This window comes from Chelonoidis abingdonii, chromosome 5, assembly GCF_003597395.2.
Source record: "Chelonoidis abingdonii isolate Lonesome George chromosome 5, CheloAbing_2.0, whole genome shotgun sequence".
NCBI classification, from domain to species: domain Eukaryota; kingdom Metazoa; phylum Chordata; order Testudines; family Testudinidae; genus Chelonoidis; species Chelonoidis abingdonii.
The window spans coordinates 34,465,998-34,486,628 of NC_133773.1; the positions used below are offsets into that span (position 1 = coordinate 34,465,998).

At 41.4% G+C, this 20,631-nt stretch overlaps 1 protein-coding gene across 1 annotated transcript in view; it reads left to right on the forward strand.

Annotated features, from left to right (window-relative positions):
* Positions 1 to 19,990, forward strand: part of TACR3 (tachykinin receptor 3) — a 58,378-nt gene extending 38,388 nt beyond the window's left edge. Inside the window, exons 4-5 of the mRNA XM_032794289.2 lie at positions 17,563 to 17,759; positions 19,083 to 19,990. Coding sequence (XP_032650180.1) covers positions 17,563 to 17,759; positions 19,083 to 19,398 — 513 coding nt within the window. The 3' untranslated portion in view covers positions 19,399 to 19,990. The remainder of the gene's footprint in view (positions 1 to 17,562; positions 17,760 to 19,082) is intronic.
* The last annotated feature ends 641 nt before the right edge of the window (positions 19,991 to 20,631 follow it).

Genomic DNA, 20,631 nt, shown 5'->3' on the forward strand with positions numbered 1-20,631 from the left:
AAGTATTTCTTATCTGTGTTTCCAGTATTCAGTCCAGACTTACAAGCACCCCATTAATTTCCATGGCATTTCACATGCAGGTTAGCATGCTCATATGAATAAAAGTTTGCAGGACAAGGACTTTTGAAGAGCGCACTCTCTGCTGGCTTGCCTTGTCGTAGCATAGCAGGCTCTCCACATTTGGCTCTCCCTGCCAACAAACACTTTGAAAGAGAAGACAATGATTAGTGCAGGGCCAAAGTGTTACTGGCTTGTGGATAAGGGGGAAGAAATAGACGTGATATACCTGGATTTTAGTAAGGCTTTTAACACAGTCCCACATGACATTCTCATAGGCAAACCAGAGAAATGTGGTCTAGATGAAATTACTGTAAAGTAGATGCATAACTAAGTGAAAGACCATACTCAAAGAGTTTTGTAAATGGTTCACTGTCAAACTGGGAGGGCATATCTAATGGGGTCCCACAGGGGTCAGTGCTGGGTCCAGTTCTACTCAATATCTTCATTAGTGACTTGGAGTATGGGACAGAGAGTATGCTTATAAAATTTGCAGGTGACACCAAGCTGGGAGTGCTTCCGAGTGCTTTGGAGGACAAGATTAGAATTCAAAATAACCTCTACAAACTGGAGAACTGGTCTGAATTCTACAAGAAAAAATTCAAAGATAAGTGAAAGTATTTCACTTATGAAGGAAAAAGTCAAATGCACAACTACAAAATGGGGGAATAACTGGCTAGGTGGGAGTACTGCTGGAAAGCTGTTAGGGTTTACAGCGAATCACAAAATGAATTTGAGTCAATATGATGCCATTGTGAAAAAGACTAATGGTCTGGCATGTATTAATGACAGTTATATGTAAGACCAGGGAGGTAATTGTCCTGTTCTGCTCAGCACTGGTGAGGCCTCAGATGGAGAACTGTGTATGATTTTAAGCTCCAAACTTTAGGACAGATGTGGACACATTGGAGAGAGAGAACAAAAATTATAAAAGTTTAGAAAACTTGGCATAAGGAAAGATTAAACAAATAAGCTTGTTTAATCTTGAGCAAAGAAGACTATGGGGGGACCTCATCAATCATCAAATTGTAACAGCCGTTATAAAGAGGATGGTGATCAATTGTTTTCCATGTCCATTGAAAAGAGCAGAAGTAATGGGCTTCATAAGTAGAAAGGGAAATTTAAGTTAGAAATTTTTTCCTAATATATAAACTACAACGGTATTTAAGTTCTGGAATAGGCTTCCAAGGGGAGGTTGTGAAATTCCCATCACTGCACGATTTTTAAGAATGGGTTAGACAAATACCTGTTGGGGATGGTCTAAGTTTACTTAGTCCTGCCTCAGCATAGAAGTTTGGACTTGATGACTTCTTGAGGTCCCTTCCAGCCCTACATTTCTATAATTCTGTGACTCAGCCAGGTCACTTATAGTCACTCCCCCAGGTAAGAGAGTTCACCAGCCTCACACCAAGTCCAATTCCAAACTTACTAGTCCTTTTGCCCCGGTGTCTACACATCACCTTTCTGAGTGGGCCTGTAGGAAACCCAGGCCCTCCCTTTCCACTGGGTTTCAGGCCAGGGAATCTATAATAAGCAAGCAATGTCATCTACTCAGACCCATCCTGCTTCTTCATTGGGCTTCTTCCTACCTTAGCCAGTCTACAGGCTTTTCACGCAGCCTCGTCCTAGGCCCACTGTGTACTTGTATTCTTCTCATGCTCCACAGCCTCTCAGGGTTTACCCTGCTTTCAGGGCAGGGGCTCCCAATGGCTTCTCTGTTTGCCTCCTGGCCTCTTGCCAAAGATCTCTACTCAGGAGAGGATCCCAAGGCTAACTCTTCCCCTGGGCTTCCTTTTCAACACTGCAGGACTGCCAAGAGAGGGACTGCAAAGTTCTTTCCCTTCCCCGCACTCACTCTCTCTCCCCGCAGCTCCCACTGGACTTCACCCCCTTCTACTCTGGGCTTCTTTTCTTTATAACAACCAGCTGGGACTCATCTTTCATTGGGCAGAGCCCACCCTCCAGGTGCAACCTGGTGACCTCATTGAATGTTCCAGCTCCAATTAACTATTTCAGCGCCAGTGGGTGGTATACACCACAGCCCAGGGAATTTAACTTTTTTTTATTTATGTTCATCACAAGCTTTTTTAATGGCTGAGGGCCAAAATACCATGAGTACAATTCCCAGATGGTGAAGATATGATAAAAAACAGATATCCTGTTATTTTTGCCCAACAATTGGCTCCCTTCGGCATTAAAAAACATGAGAATTGTAAATACAAATACAGTATCAAGATATACAACTCTATTCAGGTGTTCTTGAATTCCATTAAGTTGAACTTTATTGAGGTTCCATGAATAACCTTACTATTCATAATGATAACATGGCCCCAAGCCTACAATGACATGAGGCAGTATGGTTCCTACTCTGAGATAATCCTTTAAAGTGTTTCAAACAACTTATTAAATCCTTTCCATCATATTATATATGAAGTACAAATGGACCTAATACCCACTGTAAAAGCAGTTTAATGTTATGCATCATACTTTCGGTTTTACTCTTTCGCTCTTTGTGCACTCAGTAATTGCCCAGGAAAAAAAATGAGACATAAGAATTTGTTAAAAGACACCAAAATTAATATACCCATACCAATATGTTTTAGGATGATTCTACAGGTTTAGATTTTTCAAAGGATGAGATTAATCCTCTCGTTTTCATAGGCGATCAGACATCATTTGCTTTCTCCTAATATATCTCTCTCTTGCACCTGACAGACCTTTTTGGCCATTAATTTTAGAATTTATCCATAATTATTGCCTTCCTGCAGCAGAAGTAAATGAAATCACACTTGGTTGATTCTTTCTATATCAGTGTGAATTTTCAGCTCCTAAAAGTACCACTTGATACTTCTGGACACCTGGAACCTGCTGTTTATCCACAGAACAGGTACAGCACAGGAAGCAGCAGTACACGCTTCCCCACATAGCTCTCCATGTTTTCCTAAGCAGAAAGGACCTCTATGAGTAAGAGGGGAGCTATGTGCTCCTGTGCTGCAGAAGGTTTGAGCAAGCTCTGCAGGATGTGACTGTCACCTTTAGCCTGTGCAGTATTGTTGTAGCCATATTGGCCTCAGGATATTAGAGAGACAAGGTGGGTGAGATCATATCTTTCATTGGACCAATTTCTGTTGGTGAAGAGAGAGAGACATGCTTTCAAGCCACACAGAACTCTGCTTCAGGTTTTCTTCAGGGCCTTAACCTATGTACTGAGACTGCTAAATTAGCAGGAGTACTGGTATGGCAACACCTAGGATCCCTTGTCGTGGATGCTAGATGCTGTAAAATCACAGAACAAAATGATAGTCCCTGCTCCAAAGCACTTACAGTCCAAGACGAGGGACAACACAGATGGATACACACAGATGCGGGAGTAAAAGGAAACAATGAAACAAAACTGGTCAGCATCACAGGTAGGGGTCCTAGCACAGCAGCCGCCTAACCCACTGTCAAGTTTTTTGTACACATCATGGCACTGGAGAGTTTTAAGGAGGATAATGAATTAATTTTGCAGATGTTTAGGTGGAGCTTCTCCCAAGCACGAGGGGCAGCATGAGAGAAAAAACGGAAGTGCTAGTTTGATTTAACAAGTGAGCATTGGCGATGGTCTTATTGGAGACAGGAGTCACACTCTTGATACTGAATCAGAGATGATAAGTCAAGTGGTGATAGGTCCTGAAGGGCCTTGTAAGTGAAGACAAGTAGCCTATGTTTGATGCAATGGAGAAGAGGGAGGGATGACATGGTCAAAACAACGGGCTAAGAAAATTATCTTTGCAAGCAGCATTCTGAACGGACACAAGCAGGGCAAGGCTACATATGACATGGCCAGAGAAAAGGATGTTGCAGTATCTGAGAATTTGAACAAGAGTTTTAGCTGTTTGGATGGATAGGAAAGGTCATATCTTAGATGTCAATATAGAAAGAATCCATAAGACTTTAACATAGCCTGGATGTGGGACCTACAGAGAGAGAGTCCAAGTTGTAAGATGATACCCAAATTATGGGCCCAGGTGACAAGTAGAATGGTGGTGTTGTCCACAAAGTCTAAGAAAGGAGGTAGTGGTATGGGCTTGCGGGGTGGGGGATTCATAGCTGTGTTTTAGCCATGTTGAGTGTGAGCTGATAGCTAGACATCTACAAGGAGATGCCTGAAACAGGCAGGTTTCAATTAGACCAGAGCTCTAACTTGAGCCTGATGATGTCCACTGGGAAATAGACTGAGATCATTAGCTCATTTCATATAGAACACCAAACAGCCACCAGGTGGCAACAACTTTTGGTCAGTACCTGAAATCAGACTCTCTAACAAAGACATTGAATTAGGCGGTATAAGATCATTTAGTCCCAAATGTTTAAGCATGTATTAGACAAAGCCAGAATAATTGATCCCTCTTCAACATGTGAATCCTAAATCAATTGTGTTTAGTCACATAGGCCTCAATTCAGTAAAGCACTTTAACTTTAAGCACAGGCTCAAGTGATTGCTCTATAGGAATAGGACTTCAGCATGTGCTTAAGTGTTTTGATGAATTGAGTCAGACATTTCTTAACAATAGAGTCAAAATTCCTACACAAAAATCAAATGATACTGCCTCTGTAGCCCTACACCTTCCTTGTCCCAGAGAGTGACAAACTTTCCCAGCAGCCCTTCCCCCCTCTTTCCAATTTCCTGCCTTTATAACCCCAGCCCAGTGTGGTCCTCTTCAGCTGGGCAATGGTCATTCCCAAAGTCCCTCAGAGGTGCTGTTCCACACTTCAGGTGCAAATTTACTGTACCTAACAAATTGATACTACTGTACAGTCCCTTACTGAATAAGAAGACGAGTCCTTCAATACAATAAGTAAAACTCTGACATTAATTTGCTTCTAACTCAATTTAAATGCAATACCAAACACATGCTTTATGGAAGTGTTTTTGTTTTGTTTTTGTCTCTGCAGTAATAAACGCTTTGCTTCAACCTTTTGAAGAAAAGATGTTACTACCTTTGCAAATGCACAGTTATGGTGGAAATAAAAGAATAGGTCTAACTGCTTTGCAGGCTGCATTAAGCCATGTGTTTTGAAAAAGTGCTGTTAGAGGCAAGTGCTGCCTTTATCTTCAGGCAACACAGTTTTGTTCATATCAGAAGGATGGGGGGAAAATAGCTCTTTTATTAAATGTTTAGCACTTTTTTCCAAGACATTTTCATATAATTATAAAGAAACACAGTAATTATCTTAAGTAGTTTGTTATTGTATAAATTTACCGGGCTTACTTCTAAAAGCAGGCACTTAATTCAATTTAGTGAATAAATGAAGGCGGCCTTTATGGCCACTTCCCAGTCATAGTGCCTGCAGATTTCCAGGGGTACCAAGCTATGCAGACTACTTTTAATTCTAAGGGAGTTCTTCCCATTGTTAGAGGTCACATGATGAGATCCCGTTTCTAGAGCTAAAATGTGCTTTCTGCTTACCTGCATGCCCTAGAGTGATTGATTTACCTATCTCTTCACATTTATTTCCATTTGTGGCAATCGGTGTTCTCTAGCGGTGTCAGGGTTTCCTCCCCACTCTGAACTCTGGGGTACAGATGTAGGGACCCACATGAAAGATCCCCTAAGCTTATTTCTACCAACTTAAGTTAAAAACTTCACCAAGACACAAATCCTTCCTTGTCCTTGGATGAGTATTGCTGTCACCACCAAGTGAGTTAGACAAAGATTTTGGAAAATAACCACTTGGAGTTCCTGTTTCCCCAAAATATTTCCCCAAGTCCCTTCACCACCTTTCCTGGGAAAACTTGAGAGTGACCAAGGTGAGAACAGACCAGACCCTTGGGTTTTTAGGACACGAAAAACCCAATCAGATTCTTTAAAAAAAAAGACCTTTATTATAAAGAAAAAGTAAAAGAAGCACCTCTATAAAATCAGGATGGAAGGTAATTTATAGGGTAATCAGATCCTAATCACAGAGGATTTTCCCTCTAGGCAAAACTTTAAAGTTACAAAAACAGGGATAAACCTCCCTCTTAGCACAGAGGAAAATTTACAAGCTAAAACAAAAGATAATCTAACACATTTCCTTGCTATTACTTACTATTTCTGTAATATTAGATGCTTAGTTCAGATATGGCTTAGGGAGATGTATTTTCCCTGCCCTAGTTCCTCATTGACCTGGAGAGAACACAAAGGAACACAAAACAAAAACCTTCCCCCTCAGATTTGAAAGTATCTTCTTCCTTTATTGGTCCTTTTGGTCAGCTGCCAACCAGGTTATTTGAGCGTTTTAACCCTTTACCAGGGTAAGAAGGGATTTTATGCTACTCTTAGCTATATGTTTATGACCAAAGGTGAAATTCCTGCCTGTGCCAAGGGCCAGCCCAAGGCTCATGCACCATTGTTAAGTTCCACTGAAGTCCAATGCTGAGAGCTTAAGTGGAGAACAGGCCCCGTGGTGGCCCATTGCACAGGGATGAATTTCAATCTAGGTAGAGTATAACATTTAGAATCACAACAACAAATCAAAAATGTAAAAAAAAAAAAGAAAAGAAAAGAATAGTGTGATCAAGATCATTTTAACAGTGTAGACCAAAATTACGTCTTTTATAGCTGTAGAGCACTGCAGGAAGTAAATCACCTCATGTGCCATCATGATGGCAAGAGGGGGTATTATGAGCCTACAATGGACACTGTGGGAATTGACTGAAGAGTGAATAAGCTGTTCTCCCCCTCTGGCTGTGCTTTTTTGCCAGGGCTTGGTAATGGGGTTGCAGGTCACGTAGACACACCCAAGATAGCTTTAATCTAGCTGGCTCAGGTACTGAATTAGTGAAGCTGTGGCAGCACAGAATTACGTATGGCCTGTAAAAGCCTCTTGAGTGGGTAACCGAGGGGTGGTCAACCTGTGGCTCCAGAGCCACACGTGGCTCTTCTGAAGTTAATATGTGGCTCCTTGTATAGGCACCGACTCCGGGCCTGGTGCTAAAAGCATCAACTTTCCAATGTGCCAGGGGGTACTCACTGCTCACCCCCTGGCTCTGCCACAGGTCCTGCCCCCACTCCACCCCTTCTCACCCTCTCCCCTGAACCTGCCATGCTGTCACTCCTACCCCTCCCCCACCAAGATCCTTTTGCACACAAACAGCTGATTGGGAGGTGCAGGGAGGGAGTGGGAGGCACTGATTGGCAGGGCTGCTGGTGGGTGTGAGGCATTGAAAGCAGGGGGCAAGGAGCTGATGGGGGGCTGCTGATGTATTACTGTGGCTCTTTGGCAATATATATTGGTAAATTCTGGCTCTTTCTCAGGCTCAGGTTGGCCACCCCTGGGCTAGCATGTGCTGAAGTCCATGCTGTCACAGCTTCATTACCCTAGATTAAATCTAGCTTGGGTATGCCTACAGGAGCTGTGATCACAGCCTGTGATTGCAGTGTAGACATGACCCTTCTGACCTGATTAGCACTATCAGCAGTGCAAGAGTTCACCCTCTAGTTCTGCCCTGTCCTAGTAGCAAAATTATGAATGATGCTTACATGGGTGTACTGGGAAAAAAATTGACTTCTTGTGTCTTCTTCCCTCCCCTACCCCCCCCAACGCACAACTCTGCTGAGCCATTCAAAACTTGACACTTAGGTATGATTAGATAAACGCTATAAGGTTTTCTCCCTCTATTTTCTCTGGTAACTCATAAAAATGAAGGATGTTCCCTCTTCTTTGAGCTCCTTGATCTTCTAAATCTTAGCAATTTTGTTGAATTAAGTCCATCTTCCAGGTCACGAACCCTGCACTCTCCTCCAAAATGGCTACACTGAAAGCCTCTGCATTTATTCCACTGCGCTAAAGATTTCTGATTTAATTTCAGCCAAGGAGTGAAATACCTATTCAAGTGTAACTTTTTTTCCTCAGGAACAGTAACCTTTTGCCATCTGTGAAATAGCAAGTATAAATTCTGTGAACTGGGTAAAAGTGATTTCCTCTTCAGTGATGTAGAAGAATGTTTTGGCCTCTTGTTTCCAGTTAACTTATCTATTGAACTTTCTATTTCAAGTATTTGAAGGAGCACATAATGATCCAAGGCCAAATCCTACATTCACTTTCACAGAATGCACTCTCATTGACTTAGAGAGACTCATCTGGCCCATAATCAGGGGTTAAATACGAATTTTAATGGTACAAAGATAAATTAAAAATTAAATAGTAAAAAGGCAACCAAGTCTAATGGATCTAAATCAAGAAGCAGCCACTTTAGTTGATCATCACACAGTTCCCATTTACATCATTTAAAAACAGGAAAAGCTCTGAATATACTACAATCCTGCATTGGCAGGGGATGGACTAGATTTCCTAAAAAACATTTCACATCTCTAGTTTCTGATTCCTTCCGCTTTTTTCTTACTCCCTGCCACTCCAAGAGGCCCATTTGGAGGTCCCCCATTCCCCTCTTTATATTGTGGATTAATCCAAGTTTGTGACATTTAAGCAAAATCCAATAGCAAATTATCAAGACTGGAGGAAATTCTATGTGCATTTTCTATTTGACAGAACTTCATAAAAAGAGTCAGACTGAATAATTTTCTCTTGGCAAAACTGAGAGATATCACCAGCTCTAATAAATGTCCAGAGGACCAGACAACATCAGTGAAGTGAAGTATAACAATGCCAGGAGCCAAATCGGTTTCTAAAAATGTCAGAATGGGTTTTATTTTGTAAAAGACAACCACAATTTGTAAGAGATTATTCCAAATTTATGAAGCTAAGAAACGGAAGTGTTGCATAGCTGATGGTGAAAGCAGTCTACATGATGATCCTATCTTTTTTAACTTTCCTATTTAAATAACAAAAAAAAAATTGATCACGAACTTTTATTTTTGGGTTAGTCAAATGGAATGTAGAGGTAGATATTTAAAAAACTGGCATAAAGTGGCTTATAAATCAGAAGAACAAAACAACTTATGAAGTGCTGAAATTGGCACCTGTCTTATCTGATTGAAAGACTATCTGTGCTTTCAAACCTTGTGATTCTACTGTTCCCATCCTGCATACATTACTATTATCATGAAAGCTCTGTTGATATAGACTAAAAAGTTAACAAAATCACTACGTTTGTGAAAATTATGTGAAAAGTCTCAGTGTTTATAGGAATATAGGTGCACACTAACTCTCTGAGTGAATTATACATTTTAAGCTGAGTTTGGATTCTGACATGACTGATTAGCTCAAACTATGTGACCAAAAGAATGAGATCATGAGACAGAGGGATTGTTTGTGTTGAACTTGTAGTGGTCCCGGAAATACCAGTGTTATTTAAGGTTTGGACTGAGCAATAGAAATACAGAAAACATGGTATATTAGGTACTAGGGTCAGTAAAATAATTAGGTACATAAGTTTGTTTTGAAAAGAAATGCTCAGTCCAGTAGCTGGGTAAAAATAGGCTATGTGTGATAAGGTAAAAAATCTTGAAGAAAGCAGAATGCAGCCCTAAACTGCTTCAGCTAGCTTTAGCGTAGGTCTAATAACCAGCAATGCTATCACTTGTTTGTTACAGTGACATAAGTACAGTGATAAAAGTTTTCTAGGGGGTTTTCAACACAGTTTTCCTTACCCCTCTGGAGTACACCATGATAGGACAGTGTCACCTAGGCCTGAACCTGTTGTAGGTATTTGAGCCAATATTTATAACCATATTGTTGCTAGGGTACAGAATATAAGGATGCATAGGCTTGTATTGATATTTTGGATGTAACCAACACTAAGTGGCCAGTGGACTAATAAAGGAATGATTGTGTGGAAAGTAAGTCATGATAAACCTTGTTATGTACAACAGTGTTTGACTTCTCAATCACCATCTCATCTGTGGCATAAGTCTATTGACATCAGCAGAATAATGATTATGGCCTCAAATGCTAATTATCTAAAAAGGGTCAGATTGTGGTCCATCCTACATGCACAGAGCATGGCAGAAAGGGATGTAACGACACCCCCTTTTTTCTTTGGCTTGCTACCCAGAGAATAGCATATGGTAGCCGGGGCAGGGGCGGCTCCAGGCCCCAGCATGCCAAGCGTGTGCTTGGGGTGGCAAGCCGCGGGGGGCACTCTGCCGGCGCTGTGAGGGCAGCAAGCAGGCTGCCCTCGGCAGCTTGCCTGCAGAGGGTCCGCTGGTCCCGTGGCTTTGGAGGACCTCCCACGGGCGTGCCTGTGGAGGGTCCGCTGATCCTGCGGCTTTGGAGGAGGACCTCCCGCAGGCATGGACCAGTGGACCCTCCGCAGGCACGCCACTGGAGGCAGCCTGCCTGCCGTGCTTGGGGTAGCAAAATCCCTACAGCTGCCCCTGGCCAGGGGCAAGGGATGGGCAGAGCCTCAGCTTCACCTCCCAAACATGCCTGCCAAGGCAGCTCAGCCACCATGTGAGTGGAAGTAATCTATTTCCCCCTAAAGTGGGGGAAGGGAGGAAGGAACCAGGAACCAGACTGTGACTCTCTGAATAACTATCTGGCTTCCAGTCTGCCCTGAAGCAATGCAACTAACTGCCACCCTTTTCTGAGGGCCTGTGGCAAAGCCACAATCTAGTTTTAGTGAGGAGAAGGGAAGATTCAAGCCACAAATTAGGAGTATGAAGAGTCAAGTGTTAGCAAGCAATGGGAGAAATGGGAGAAGAAACACCAATCACTGGGAGTTGGTCACTGATGGTAATGACTTGGGGATCAGGGGAAGGAAGCAGCAATGGAAGGAGAGGAAGGGATAGTGAAAAGAGGAAATGAGAATAAAAGTCAGAGGACAGAGAACAGAATCTGCATTTCCTGCTGTATTTTCCCTTCTCCTTATCCCTAAAAAGAGATAGGCAGAAGGATGGAATGAGACATATTTAAGGGAAGAAACACATACTTACTGGTGCCTTGAAAACATCCAAGAACTTAATATAGTCATCGGTACCAACCACCTGTCACTAAAAGCATTGTGTGTGTGAAATATTAAAGAATGTAAGCTATTGTGTACAGTTAGCCATTTGTCTTTGGCTACGGTTAGCAATGGTTACATAAATTAAAATGGCAAAATCAAGGATAGTTAAACATGTGGCACAACACTTCTAGAGTGGATTAATTTCTTCCCTTCAAGAAGAGTACATCTGATGATCTAGTAGGTGTTTTCCATCTAAGTACTATGATTCTTTGATTTAGGAAGCATACAGGACACATATATTTTGGTTTTCATAACCAAAAGACAAAAGCCTCATCACTTTGTAACAAAGGGGTTCCTTTTAACCTTCTCCGTGTATGAGAAATCTCATTAATAATACACCTTATCAGATTACAAAACAATTTTCCTCTGGGTTGTTAAGTATAAAGATGAAACAAAAGAAAGGTATAGTATAGTACTTCAAGAGAGAAAGCTGTCTCTTAGATAGGGAGATAGAATATCAGAATTTAAAGTCCCTTAATACCTTAAATGGCACAGGTTTTATCTCAGAAAATCACTGAGGCAAAAATCTCATCAGTAACAATGAGTAGGTTCTACCATATAGCTATAACAAGGCAAAAATCAAAAGCAAAGCCACCCTTGATTTAGTTTTACTTTAAAGTATCCATTTACTTACAAACCTTAAGATACATGTTGCAAATTATCTCACTTTATTCTAGCTAAACAATCTATGAATGGATAAATGAAGACATACTTACAAAGATATGCTCTTTAATAACTGGACCTGATTCTTACTTACATCTTTGTAACTCCACTGAAGCTGAAGAAGTTACACAGTATGGTGCAAATGAAATCAGAATCAAACCCCATTCACCTAGTAGAAATAACAGGATCAGGTTTGCAACAGAAAGCCAATAAAATGATGCAGTGTAGTTTGGAAAGGAGAATTTTGACCTGCCTAAGAATCTTACTCTAAGTACATTGAGTAGCTCAGCAAAGTGCAGGGAGCAGGGAGCAGGGAGGTGAGAAGCCCAGGGTGGCAGCCAGGCTCCCAGCAGGGAATGGGGAGCTAAGAGCCTGGGGGAGCAGCTGGGTTGTGGGGAGATCTGCCCCCAGTGTCCAGGAAGCTGTCCCTTTCCCGGTGGGAAGCGGGGAACCGAGAAGTCCGGTGTGGCTGCCCCATTCCCGACAGAGAACCGAGGAGACCGGGGGACAGCCAAGCTCCCAGCAGGAAGCTGAACGCAGAACTGAGAGCAGCCCTGGCTCTCATCCCCTCACATTGCGCCTGTTAAGTTGGTGGAAGTGTTCCCTGGTGAGGATGTGCACCAGTGACAGAAGGGCAGTGTGGACATGAACCACCATATAATTCCTGCACTGGCTATAAGTCGACCTAACATAGGTTGACCTGAGTTTATAGTGTAGACATGCCATATGTTACATCTAAATCAGCCAGACTAGTTTGTCTAGCCATTCCTGGGCTAACCCTTCCCATGTGTACAAATAAAATAATAATAATACAACAAACCAAACATCATGGCTGTTCTTTGTGAATTTAGCAGAATCCTTTAGTTTCCATTCATTTTTAAAATAGCATCAAATATTTCACAAGGCAGGGGATCCGACAAAGTCTCACGCCCATAAGTACCCTTGCTCACACTAGGTAAGCATGTTTCGTTCTTTTTGATACACTACATTTTAGCTGACTCTTCCCTTTGCTGTATTGCACACCGCTGATTAATGAGAATTTGCAACTTGTGCGAGGAAAGGATTTAAGCAGTAAGCAAGGCTGCAAAGTACACAGTCTAACTCATTTTATATAAAATCTCCATGTTGAGTGAGAAATCTGTATAAATAGTCCAGGATTGCCCTAAAGTAAAATTCCTCAGACAGGGCTGGTCCTGTAAGGCTGCACTCATGAGATTAATGCAGTGGGACTCCTTGCATGAGTAAGGATTACTCTCCTGACTGAGGATCTGCAAGATCAGCCTAAGTAATATAACAAATGTGGATTTTCTTTATAGGAAATCCTGCATTATTCACATTGTCTTTATGTAGATGTCTCACAAGAGTTAAAGAGTTAGATACTCAGGTGACGTGGAAATACAGTCAGAGCAGCTGAGGGAGGTAAAGCAAACATAGCTCACAGCTAAGTCTGGTTCAACTACTTTTCAATGAAACACTGGATTTTCAACTAAACAGTGTTTTTCACTGAAAGTGCTTGTTTTCTGTAGACAAATTGGAAACTTCATCAAAAAAACCAAACACCCCAAAACCGAAAGGTTTTCAGGTTTTGATATTTCACTAAAATGTGGAAAATTTTCAGCAGAAATTTTTGACGAAAATGGGAAAAAATTATTTTCATCAACATTTTTCAAGAGAAAAAAAAAATTCCTACCAGCTCTGCTCACAACCTCAGGATTGCTCAAAGCATACCTGACTACCCACCAGCCCAGGGGACTGGTTCAACAGCTAGGAGTCTACACTAGTGGAAACCACTGGTAGCTGGACCCACCGGTTTCTGAGTGATTTGTGGTGGCAGGACAACACGTAGCAGATAAAATACGACTGAGGGTCTGGCCAAGAGATTATGTAAAAGTGAAAAGTCATGTACTTTCCTGGCTTGCTTGCTTCATGAAAATCCTTTCCATCTGTGCAAATTGTAATCAGTCATTACGAATGTAACATAACATGGAGCAAAGGGAAAAAGCAGCTGAAAATGGCAGTTTATCAAAAAAGAGCAAAACATACATATTAAGAAGAAAGAAAATAAACTGAATTCTGTATTGCCAGATGCACTCTATACAAATCAAATAACAAAATTATTAAGATGCTTTCTTCTTCTTGGAAGCTGAATGAGCAATAGCACCAGAGGGATTTTTTGATAAAATGTCTAGTGTATGTATAATCTGGAGATTGGGGAAAATTAGGTACAAGTACTGTTTCACTCTCCTTTTTGTGCTCTAGCTTAACTCTTTGCTGGAGCTCATGCCAGAGTTTCTTCTTTTCAGGATTTTTCATTAAACGGAGTCAAACTAAGCGGCACTGCATTTATAAACCATGAATGTAGATTCTATTTGTTAGCTACCAGTCACTGTCAAGAAGAGAAACACCTACATCTAATGGTATTTGGATAGAGCAAGAGAACTAAATAGATTCACACAATGAGTTATAGTGGATTACATTTTGTTTTTTATATATACAATCAATACTGAATGAAGAGAATCTAACGTTGCTATTCAAATCATGGAGTGTGCACCCCAAGATTGAGCACCTACATTCCTGACAATACAATATTTCAATGTCTCTATCTTCTTAATATGCATGTTTTTCTCTCAGCTGCTTTTTTCCTTTGCTGTATCATTCATTAATGGGAGATTGTCATGTATGCAAAGGGAGAGGTTTTGAAAAGCAAGCAAATCTTGTTCATACAGTTACTTGAATGTAGCCTATATTTTGTGAGAAATGGTTCACTTTGTCTTTTCACTGTAATCCTCTCTCTTCTTGCTCCTTTCCAAATTATATTTCCTCTCCATTTCCCCCATGCCTTCCCCTTCTGTCTCAATATATCCACATTCCCCTCCCCTCCATTTCAACTCCCTTTGATACTCCTGCCTTTCTCAATAGTGATGTGATGATGCATTTCACCAGGTAAGGAGGTAGGAGTATATATGCAGGTGAACTGACATGCCTGATTCCCTATAGAATTATAACTGCCTCCATTTTACAGAGTAGGGCAGATTTCTGAGTGTAAACGTTTTCACATTCATTTCATGAAGTCTTGGAACACCTCCCACTGCCCAGTTTTCACTTAAAGCAAAATGCCAATGAAATGTCTGTTTTTCACATTGTAAATATGCAAAAAATGTAAAATTTTGCTCAATTTTAAAAACAAAGGTTTTTTTCCCTTGGAAAATGGGGCCTTTTTTGCTTGAGTATTATGTGACATAGGTGAGATATTTTTCTCTCTTAAAATGCCTCTTTTACAAGTTTCTGGCAAAATCCCAAAACCCAGTGGACATCTTCTGTAGACCATACACAACATACATTTCCATTGCCTTTAGAGAAACTACTCATGATATACTCTAGTGTGAGAGAAATATCAGATCTCACTTTCAAGTATAACATAAGAATGGGCATACTAGGTCAGACCAAAGATTCATCTAGCCCAGTATCCTGTCTTCTGACAGTGGCCAATGCCAGACGCACCAGAGGGAATGAACAGAATAGGTAATCACCATGTAATCCATCCCCGTCATCCATTCCCAGCTTCTGGCAAACAGAGGCTAAGGACCCCATCTCTGACCTATCCTCCATGAATTTATCTAGTTTTTTGGTTTGGTTTGGTTTGCTTTTTGGAACCCTGTTGTAGTCTTGGCCTCCACAACATCCTCTGGCAAGGAGTTCACAGATTGACTATGTGTTGTGTGAAAAAATACTTCCTTTTGTTTTAAACCTGCTGCCTATTAATTTCATTTGGTGGCCCCTATTTCTTGTGTTCTGAGAAGGAGTAAATAACACTTCCTTATTTACTTTCTCCATACAAATCATTGTATAGACCTCCATCATAGTAGTTTTGTCTTTCATTAAGAACAAATTTGTGCATCTGGAATCATTACCAAAATTCAAGGCAGAAACAGCAACAGATTTTTAAGGTGGCCCTGCATTCACTGGCTTGTTTGTGTTTTTTCAGGAGACCTTCAGACAATCTTTTAAATCGGCAATTCCCATAGAGAGGCTTGACTTGCCCTTTAAGTGTCTACATGTTTTAACCTGCTTTTGTAACAGCTTAGGTGTTAGAAACAGAAAGGCTACTGTCTCTGGAAATTGTGGGGGCTAACACATTTTAGTGATGCCAGAATTGGTAACCTGTAATGTTACTGTTGTAGCAATTCCTGCAGCTCCAGGGTATGAGAATCACAGTGTGCAGCCAGTTTAAACCAAATACATTACAGTACTGAAAGGCTCTGCTGCTTCAGTTTCTCAAGCCTTGTGTAGATGGATTGTTTGCATACATACTGAGTTGACTTTTTAGACTTTAAAGAATTGAGGTCTGATTTTCATTAGCAGCCTCCCATTTTCCACTTATTTTGTTCCACTAGTAAATATTTTCAGGGATAATTTTATGGGCACATTTTATTAAAATATTGGTTGTATCAGGTTTTTAGCTGATTAAATTTTGGTTGCAGATCATTAGACATCTAAGTGTTATGAAATATGCCTGCAAATTCAAATAACAACAGTTCCATACTGGCATAAAAATGTGGATGCAAAACTGGAGGCCAAGTGGAGGCCCTTCTGAAAAATCAGGGGATTCGATGCTAAGATGTGATGAAAGTACGCACCAAGTCTTCTAGCAGTACAATTTATAGTTGCAGGAGTAATTTCATCACAGATTAACAGCTGGAAAGTATGTCCAAAAAAGAGTGAAATATAATCCAGTCTGAACTATGATTGTTTCAACACAACATTTCTGTGGTAGCCTGCTGAATCTGGTAGCAGAAATTTAATGAGAAGTAATTTGTGTGTGAAAAACATAAGCATGTTTCATGTAATTACAATCTGTACCATCATGCATATGTATCACAGGGCCGGATTAAGGTTGAACAAGCTTAGCTGAAGCTTTCAAAAAAAAAAAAAAAAAAAAATCAGCATGAGAGAGACACTTGACATGGAAGATTTTAGCTCTAGCGCTTAAAGTTTGGCAAAGCTGAAAGCAACTGGAAACAGAGTCTTTATAATGAAAGTGACAGGCTACCTGAAGTATAGATGACAATCCCAGTTCTGCTTGTAACATACATACACAGCCACCAGATTTACAGTTTAAGCCTAATCAGGATAGTTTTCAGTTTATATACACAAAATAAAATCTACCACGCTTATATCTTTCATTTTGTGTTGAGAATGACTGGTCTTGCAATTTCTATAGCTAGAGAGAGCAAGAAGGTAGCTAGAAACACTTTTGTTTAATGCTTACTTCCTCTGTCGTGCATGACTTTCTCTCCTTGCCTTTCACGCTGACCAAAGCTTCTCATTTGTCTTTTGTTGTGATCTGGGGGCTGCGATGCCACATAAAACCAGGGAAGATGATGAAGATCACCAGCCTGTCATACTTCTGGATGTACACCATCTGAAACTAAATTAAGAATGCAGATTGCTGCTGGTGGGCATTCCCTGCTGGTCACTGCTCACTCGACTCCCATTTACTAGCAAGGGCCTAGGGATATAGTTATTTAGCAGCTAGAGAGGAGTCTCTTCTCTACAACAGACTTTGGGGCAATAAAGGCCATGCAGGGGTGGCTAAATGGAAAATAGGATAACCTTATTCTATGGCTAATGACCTAGGAAAAGTGATAACATTGAACAAGTCCAAGCGTTAGTCACTAAGGGTCAATTTTTGGTACAAAGTTCAATGTAGATAATGCTATAAAAGTCTCTCATACTGTTATTGAGGAGGATGCTGTTCTCCAGAGAAAAATGGAAACACAAGAAATTCAGAGTAAAACCAAAAATGCTGGTGCTAGCTGCAGTGGTGCTTGTGATGTGGACACTTTTGTACTAAGTATGAAACAAGGTAACATATATAATAAAGTGGCCTTATTGCTTCCTTCTTTCAGGTGGTAAAAATGATGATTGTCGTTGTGTTGACATTTGCAATCTGCTGGTTGCCCTACCACATTTACTTCATAGTTACTGGGATCTACCAACACTTAAATCGCTGGAAATATATTCAGCAAATCTACCTAGCCAGCTTTTGGCTGGCCATGAGCTCCACAATGTACAATCCCATTATCTACTGTTGTCTTAATAAAAGGTAAGAGAATCATGAAACTATTGGGGGAGGAGGGTGAGCTTAGCCAGAATATAAATGATTTGAATGTCAAAGATGCAGAGTAATGTTCACTTCAGTAGTAAAGATTCCCAATGAGAGAAAAAAAAATATATATCATGTGAGGTGAAAGCCTCCTTCAGGTTTCTGTTCAATGCTAATAGTATTCTTCCAGTGAACGCTTGTGGCATTGACAAATATGAGAGCAAAATTTAGCCTTGTGGGGGCTTAGTCCGCCTGCCACATTCCACATGCAGAAGGCCTAATAAAATCAATGGAAGTTCCACTTGTATTAGGGCCTGGTTCTGCAAGCCTGACACCAAATATAAATAAAGGTTGCTTTGCTGTTAGTGGTGTATGCCACAATTTATGTATATTTGCTAACTAATCATTACTCCAAAAATATTTATAGCATGATTTTACGAGGTGGGGGGTCAGAATGCAATTTAAAATAAAGCTTTATTGTAGTATTATTGATTACATCACAATATTTCTATCATACATTGCAGTCTGATTGGATGATAAAATGAATGCTCATAGCCTTATCACTCAGTCCTAAAGCATATGTAGTTGGAGATGCTGGGGGGAAAAAGGTCACACATACTCCTAGGTTCTTATTTTCAAGGGGGCTGCATTTGCAGTTGACTTCACTGGGATTTGTGGGTGCTTACCCTGTTGAAAAAAAACCATCAGGCCACAATTGTTTAAGGGACTCCTTATGAGCATGAGTCACCTCACCTGGATCAGACTGCACAATCAGGGTCTAAATCAGTACTATTCAGAATATGTGCCATTACACCTCTTCACAAATAACACTCTACTTTTACATATCTGCTCATTTTTCAGTTTCCATTAGTGTTACTGAATTAAAACCATCAAGAGCTTGAGAGAGAACCTGGCTGGGGAGGCAGTGTGGCCCACCCCCTCCACTCCGCACCTGGGTCAGGCTGCCAGGGCCAGGGCCTGAGCAAGCCAAAAACCATACTAGGCCTGGGTGGGTAGCAGAGGGTGCAGGCAGCTGCCACCTTCCCAGCCAGGCTGTTTCTCAGGCAGCTGCTGCGAAGCACAGAGGCAACGACCAGGAGCGGCCGCACTCAGCCAACTGGAGAAGTGACTCTGTCCCACCCCTTCTGCTCCCCGCCCAGACCCAGCTGCAAAGGACAGGGGCTGAATGTGCCGGGGAGCAGGTACAATAGAAGTACAGAACCCCTCACTCTCCCCACTGGAAGGCTGAGCAGAAATGGTGGGGAGGGCTCTTCACTCTACGTCTTGCCTATGAGTGTTTTCACCAAGTATCTTTCTTCTCAGGTTCCGAGCTGGTTTCAAGAGAGCATTCCATTGGTGCCCATTTATCGAGGTGTCCAGCTATGATGAGCTGGAGCTCAAGGCAGCCAGGTTTCATCCCACCAGACAAAGTAGCTTGTACACTGTGTCCAGAATGGAGTCTAGCACAACAGTAATGTTTGATCCAAATGATGGAGATCATTCCAAGTCCACCCGTAAGAAAAGGGTTGTTTCACGAGACACAAACTTCAATGGCTGTTCACGCAGGAATTCCAAAACCACCTCGACAATGTCGAGTTTTCTCAGCTCACCCTATACATCAGTGGATGAGTATTCTTAAGGCCCTGGGTAAATTTGTGATGGGCATGAAAAAAGCAGTATTGTACATGGACGAGACAATGCTATTCTACCTTAGAACCAATATCCAAGTTACAGGATGGCAGTCAAGATTCAGTTGATGAACCCTGGTTGTAAATACCATATGATTTACTGGCCATGCTTACATTTGTGCTTTGGAAAAAAAGAGGAACTATAAGATGTCTGTTTACATGAGTATGAAAACACGGTGGCATCTTGTACATAGAAATGTTTGTAAGAATTATTTAAAAACAATGCAACATCAAACTCTTGCTCCTTCACTAGGATCAAATGCTGACCTATAGCTGACTTGCTGATATTTAAGTTTCACTGACCAAAATGTAACCAGACAGCTTCAAAATAACCACAGTTCAAACTTCACTGAATGTTTATATTATTTGTGAATTCTACAAGAGGAAAGTTACATAAGATTGGGTTAAAAATTCCTTTTGTATCAAGTCCTGATAAGTTCCAAATCCAGTCTGCTGTTGTACAAATTCGTGTGAGTGATCCTATTGAAGTCAATGTGGATGGGATTCAGCTCTGTGCAGAGGCCAAACTGTGCACCACTTAAATCCCACAAAATAGGGCTTAAGTGGTTCATAGGCCTTGTTCTGGCCCCTGCACGTGCAGGAATACCACCTTGTTTGAGCCAAATAGGATTTATTTGACCCACTATTGGAGTATCTTTCAGTAGGAATACCAGACTGCAACCTCCAAGTGAAGGTCAGAAAACACAGTCTGTATCAAGAGATCTTTGTTAAATATGGATCCGGGGTGGCTCTAGGCACCAGCATACCAAGCGTGTGCCTGGGGCAGCAAGCCATGGGGGGTGGCCTGCCGGTCGCCATGAGGGCGGCAGTCAGGCATGCCTGCGGGAGGTTGGCTGGTCCCACGGTTTCAGTGGCAATTCGGTGGCGGGTACACTAAAGGCACGGGACCAGCAGACCTCCCGCAGGCATTCCACCAAAAGCCGCCTGACTGCCATGCTTGGGGCGGCAAAATATATAAAGCCAGCCCTGCATGGATCAATGCTCTCCCGCTGAAGTATGAAGAGCCACTTCCTCAGTAAGGCATTGCAAATTAATGCCTTACTAGACAGACATAAAAATACTTAACTTCATTTGTATTCATTTTGACTGTCAGCCAGCTTGTATACATAATTAAATTCAGACAAGTGAAGTGTATGGGCAGATATCTGTTTTCCTGCAAGAGC